At 39.5% G+C, this 6,000-nt stretch overlaps 1 protein-coding gene across 8 annotated transcripts in view; it reads left to right on the forward strand.

Annotated features, from left to right (window-relative positions):
- The window catches only part of CEP57L1 (centrosomal protein 57 like 1), an 80,563-nt gene that overhangs the window by 53,261 nt on the left and 21,302 nt on the right, over window positions 1–6,000 (forward strand). For all 8 annotated transcript variants that reach the window (XR_012378525.1, XM_073893763.1, XM_025863709.2 and 5 more), the window contains one exon: window positions 175–296. Coding sequence is in view for 7 of the 8 variants with exons in the window: in XM_073893763.1 (XP_073749864.1) it covers window positions 175–296 (122 nt within the window). In the remaining variant the exon portion in view is untranslated. The remainder of the gene's footprint in view (window positions 1–174; window positions 297–6,000) is intronic.

The following is a 6,000-nucleotide window of genomic DNA, read 5'->3' on the forward strand; positions in this document are numbered from 1 at the left end:
TTAATGAGATATTCACAAAATGTATGTCCACAACTCTTATAGAGTCAGTACTTAGAACTAAAGAATCCTTGAGCTTTTAGTTCTTGATTGAATTTATATAATGTATTTCTTGTGATTACCAAGTCTCTGATCTGTGTGATAATCTAGACATTATTACTTTTTCTTTTTTCACAGATATTACTATACAGTTAAGCTCAGCTCAGTCTCGCTGTACTCTTCTAGAGAAGCAACTGGAATATACAAAGAGAATGGTTCTTAATGTAGAACGAGAGAAGAATATGATCCTAGAACAACAGGTAAACACATTTTCTATAGGAATATAGTTTAATATGTTTTTGAAGAATATTTAATGTCATAGGAAAAATTGTATCATAATCTTAAGTAGGATAGAAAGCTATATTGAGGAGATTTCCACTTACAGTGAAGTAGAGTAGGTCATTTGGACCAAGCTTTCTGTAGAAGAAAACAAGAAAAACTGGGCAGGATATTAAAGAGTAAGGAAGGGAGGAAGGAAAAAGGATAGAAAAGAAAGGAAGGAAGGAAGACAGGGAGGGAGGAAGAAAGGAAGAAAAGGGAAAAATACATAAAGGCATTGGAGAGTTAAAGAAGTCACGAAAATCACCAATTCAAAATCTGTCTGTGTACTTAAATCCAAAGAGGTTGGCCTCCAGAGAGGTTGATTTCAGGCCCCATCCTTCTTAGGGATTTCTGATTCCAGAAGAGTCCATTGAGAGGCTAAATAAAGCTTTTTTTTTTTTTTAAGATTTTGTTTATTTATTTGAAAGAGAGCAGAGAGAGAGAGAGAGAGTGCTCTCACATGAAGTGGGGAGGGGCAGGGGGAGAGGGAGAAGCAGACTCCTCGCTGAGCAGGAGTGCGATGTGGGGCTTGATCCCAGGACCCTGAGATCATGACCTGTGCAGAAGGCTTGACTGACTGAGCCACCCAGGTGCCCCTAAATAATGCTTTTGAAAGCTATGGGGCTTAAGAAATTGAAGTTAGATTCCAGGACCTATCAAGAGTAGAACCCTAATAAATCTCTTGTGCTCTGAATGCTTTGTGAAGGTGAACAAGAAAGAAAACAACCCAAATTACAACTCTTTGAGAGTAATCCAGAAAATCTTAGTTTTCTGAAATTGGATTAAAGGGATCCTGGATAGCTAATGTTCCTGGGGACCTCAAATTATTTCTATAAACATTTCTTTAACATAGTGAAAAACTTTCAATCAGACATAACCAGGCAGAAGGAGCTAAGACACTATGAAAATTGCTTTCATTAGTGTTTTATAGTTTTCAGAGTACAGTTTTTTCACCTGTTTGTTTATTCTTAGGTATCTTATTGTTTTTGGTGCAATGGTAAATGGGATTGATTCCTGAATTTCTCTTTCTGCTACTGCTTCATTATTGATGTACAGAATGTAACAGGGGTGCCTGGGTGGCTCAGTCGGTTGAGCATCCTGACTCTTGATCTCGCCTCAGGTCTTGAGCTCAGAGCTGTGAGTTCAAATCCCTCATGGGGCTCCATGTTGGGCATGTAGCCTACTTAAATAAAAACATTTTTTAAAAAAAGAAAGAAATGCAACAGATTTCTGCACATTGATTTTGTATCCTGTGACTTCACTGAATTCATTTACCAGTTCTAGCAGTTTTTTGGTGGAGTCTTTCAAGTTTTCTATATAGAGTATCATGTCATCTATAAATAGTGAAAAGTTTTACTTCTTCCTTGCTGGAACACTGATGAAAGAAATTGAGGAAGACACAAAGAAATGGAAAAACAATCCATGTTCATGGATTGGAAGAACAAATATTATTAAAATGTCTATACTACCCAAGCAATCTACACATTTAATGCCATCTCTTATCAAAATACCAACAGTATTTTTCACAGAGCTAGAACAAACAATCCTACAACGTGTATGGAACCACAAAAGACCCCGAATAGCCAAAGCAATCTTGAAAAAGAAGAGAAAACCTGGAGCCATCACAATTCTGGACTTCAAGTTGTGTTTCAAAGCTATGGTGATCAAAACAGTATGGCACTGGCACAAAAATAGACACATATCAATGGAACAGATTAGAAAACCCAGAAATGAACCCACACCTATATGGTCAATTAATCTTCGACAAAGCAGGGAAGACTGTCCAGTGAAAAAAGTCTCCTCAACAAATGTTGGGAAAACTGGACAGCCACATGCAGAAGAATGAAACTGGACCACTCTCTTACACCAAACACAAAGATAAATTCATAATAGATTAAAGACCTAAATGTGAGACAGGAAACCATTAAAATCCTAGAGGAGAACACAGGCAATAACTTCTTTGACATTGGCCTTAGCAACTTCTTTCTAGATATGTCTCCTGAGGCAGGGGAGACAAAAGCAAAAATAAACTATTGGAACTTCATCAAAATAAAAAGCTTCTGCACAGTAAAGGAAACAGTCAACAAAACTAAAAGGGAGCCTACAGAATGGAAGAAAATATTTCCAAATGACATATCTGATAAAGGGTTACTATCCAAAATAATATAAAGAACTTATAAAACTCAATACCCCCAAAACAAATAATCCAATTGAAAAATGGGTAGAAGGCATGAGTAGACATTTTTCCAAAGAATACATCCTGATGGTCAACAGACACATGAAAAGATGCTCAACATCACTGATCATCAGGGATATACAAATCAAAACTACAATGAGATAATACCTCATACCTGTCAAAATTGCTAAAATCAACAACATAAGAAACAACAGGTGTTGGCGAGGATGGAGATGGTGAGAAGGGGGAACCCTTGTGCACTGTTGGTAGGAATACAAACTGGTGTAGCCACTGTGGAAATCAGTATAGAAATTCCTCAAAAAGTTTAAATTAGAAGTACCCTACGATCCAGCAATCACACGACTTGGTATTTACCCAAAGGATACAAAAATACCAATTCAAAGGGATACATGCACGCTGATGTTTATAGCAGCATTATCTACAATAGCCAAACTCTGGAAACAGCTCAAGTGTCCACTGACTAATGAATGGATAAAGACAATATATTCATTCTTTTTTATGGCCAAGTAAGTGTACCATTACTTGGCCTTTATAAAAAAGAATAAAATCTTGCCATTTGCAACAACATGGATGGAACTAGAGAGTATAATGCTGTGCAAAATAAGTCAGTCAGAACAACACAAATACCATAGGTTTTCACTCATACGCAAAATTTAAGAGACAAGATCAAAGGGGAAAAAAAGAGAGACAAATCAAGAAACAGACTCTTAACTGTAGAAAACAAACTGATGGTTACCAGAAGGGAGGTGGGTAGGGGGATAGGTTAAATAGGTGTTGAGGATTGAGGAGTACATTTGTTGTGATGGGCACCAGGTGATGCATGGAACTGCTGAATCACTATTGTACACCTGAAACTAATATTACACTGTATGTTAGCTGGAATTTAAATAAATTTTACTTAAGGAAAAAAAGACACTATGAAAAGAAATAGCACACATAACAGACTATATAAGGCCTCTTACAAGTTAGTTCCAGCTGGGTGCTGGCCCTAAGAGACACAGACTTTAAGATAATTATGCTTGGGTCACCCGGGTGGCTCAGTCGGTAAGTGTTTGACTCTTTGTTTGAGCTCAGGTCATGATCTCAGGGTTGTAAGATCTGTTCCTTTATGGGGCTCCATGCTCAGCATAGAGTCTGCTTGGGATTCTCTCCTCTCCCCGCCCCCAACCTCCCACTTATTCATTCATTCTCTCTGTCTCTCAAATAAATAAATAAATAATTTTTTAAAAGATTTTATTTATTTATTTCACAGAGAGAGACACGACAAGAGAGGGAACACAAGCAGGGGGAGTGAGAGAGGGAGAAGCAGGCTTCCCATGGAGCGGGGAGCCCGATGCGGGGCTCGATCCCGGGACCCTGGGATCATGACCTGAGCCGAAGGCAGATGCTTAACAACTGAGCCACCCAGGTGCCCCAATAAATAAAATCTTTAAAAATAAAATAATTATGCTTGTTATAATCAAGGACATAAAAGACAGGATTGGCATTTTCAGGAAAGTACTGGAAACCATAAAATGGCAGAGCAGATTTGAGAAAGAACCAAATAAAAATTGTGGAACTGAAAAATATAGTACCTGAAATTTAGAACTGAATGGATGGATCTAACAGATTGGAAGAGATAATTAGTGAACTGGAAGGCAAAGTCATCCAAATCAGCAAAGAGGCAAAATGAAAGTAAATTCAGAAAAGAGAGCAAAAGGCATACGTTAGAGTGAAAAGGTCAAACTTAAGTGTTTTTGGAGTTCCATTACGAAAAGTGAAAAAATGGGACAGAAGCAATATTTGAAGACATAGTGACGGAGAATTTTCCAAAATGGATTAAGAAATTCACACCACAGATTCAAGAAAACTAATTCCAAAAATCTATAAAACTAAATTAGGATAAATAAAAAGAAATATATACCTAGACACCTCATAATGAATAATAAGACAAGCATAAAATCTTAAAAGCTGGCGGGGTAAAAAAAGATTACATTCAAAGGACAACAATTAAAGTGACAGCAGACTTCTCAACTTAAAGTACTGAATTCAGAAGACAATGGATTGATATAGTTAAGTATTAAAAGAAAATACCTACCAATCTAAAAATCCTAAATCTGGGGAAAATATCCTTTAGAAATAAAGATGAGGGGTGCCTAGGTGGCTCAGTCAGTTAAGCATCTGCCTTCAGCTCAAGTCATGATCCCAGGGTCCTGGGATTGAGACCCGCAACTCCCTGATCAGCGGGGAGTCTGCTTCTCCCTCTCCCTCTGCCCTGCCCCCCTGCTCTCTCTCATTCGCACATGCACACTCTCTCTCTCAAATAAATAAATAAAATCTTATAAAAAAAAAAGAAAGATGAAATAAAGACATTTAAAGACTAACAAAGACTGAGATCATTTGTTACCGGGAGATCCATTCTAAAAGAAATGCTAAAAGACATTATTCAGACAAAAGGAAAAGTATCTTAGATGGAAGGTCAGAGATGCAGGAAAGAAATAAGAGCAATGAAGATGGTGTGTGTGGGGGGCACCTGGGTGGCTCAGTCGTTAAGCATCTGCCTTCAACTCAGGTCATGATCCCAGGGTCCTGGGATCTAGCCCCACATCGGGCTCCCTGATCAGCGGGAAGCCTGCTTCTCTTTCTCCTGCTCTCCCTGCTTGTGTTCCCTCTCTCGCTGTGTCTCTATCTGTCAAATAAATAAATGAAATCTTAAAAAAAAAAAAAGATGGTGTGTGTGTGTGTGTGTATGTAAATCTAAATGAATATTGTATACAACAATAATAACATGTGGTTTAAAGATATATAAAGGATTAAAATTAATGAGAACAATAGCTTATAAATTAGGAAGGGGTAAGTGTAGTTTAAAGTGTTGTAAGGTTTTGGGCGGAGCAAGATGGCGGAGGAGTAGGAGACCTGGATTTCGTCTGGTCACAGGAATTCAGCTGAATAGGGATCAAACCATTCTGAACACCTACGAACTCAACAGGAGATCCAAGAAAAGAATAACAACAACTCTCTGAACAGAAAAGCGACCACTTTCTGGAAGGTAGGACGTGCGGAGAAGTGAATCGGAGGCGATATTCAGGAGGATAGACGGCAGGAGGGGGCCTCCGTCAGCTGCTTCTGGCTAGTGATAGAGCTGCGGAGCACAGAATCGGAACTTTTAGAACTTGGCTCCGCTGAGGGACGTCACTCCAGTGGCTAAGCTGGGGGTGGAACCCTCGTGGGACAGTGTGGTCTCAGGACCCTTGGGGTCACAGAAAGACCAGGGATGCTGAGTGTGGCAGAGCTCCCAGGTATCAGAGCAGGGAAGCCGGCTGCAGAGACGGAGCCGAAGCGCGGGCTCTCAGCTCAGGGTGGCCATAAACTGTGATCCGCGGCCCAGTCGGGCCACTGCTCCTCCAGTAGGGACCCAACAAGCGGCAGAGCTGGGGAGACTCCCCTTCCTCCCCTGAAAGGAGCGG

Source organism: Callorhinus ursinus, unplaced genomic scaffold, assembly GCF_003265705.2.
Source record: "Callorhinus ursinus isolate GAN/ISIS: 27379988/994484 unplaced genomic scaffold, GSC_fseal_2.0 scaffold6, whole genome shotgun sequence".
Classification (NCBI taxonomy): domain Eukaryota; kingdom Metazoa; phylum Chordata; class Mammalia; order Carnivora; family Otariidae; genus Callorhinus; species Callorhinus ursinus.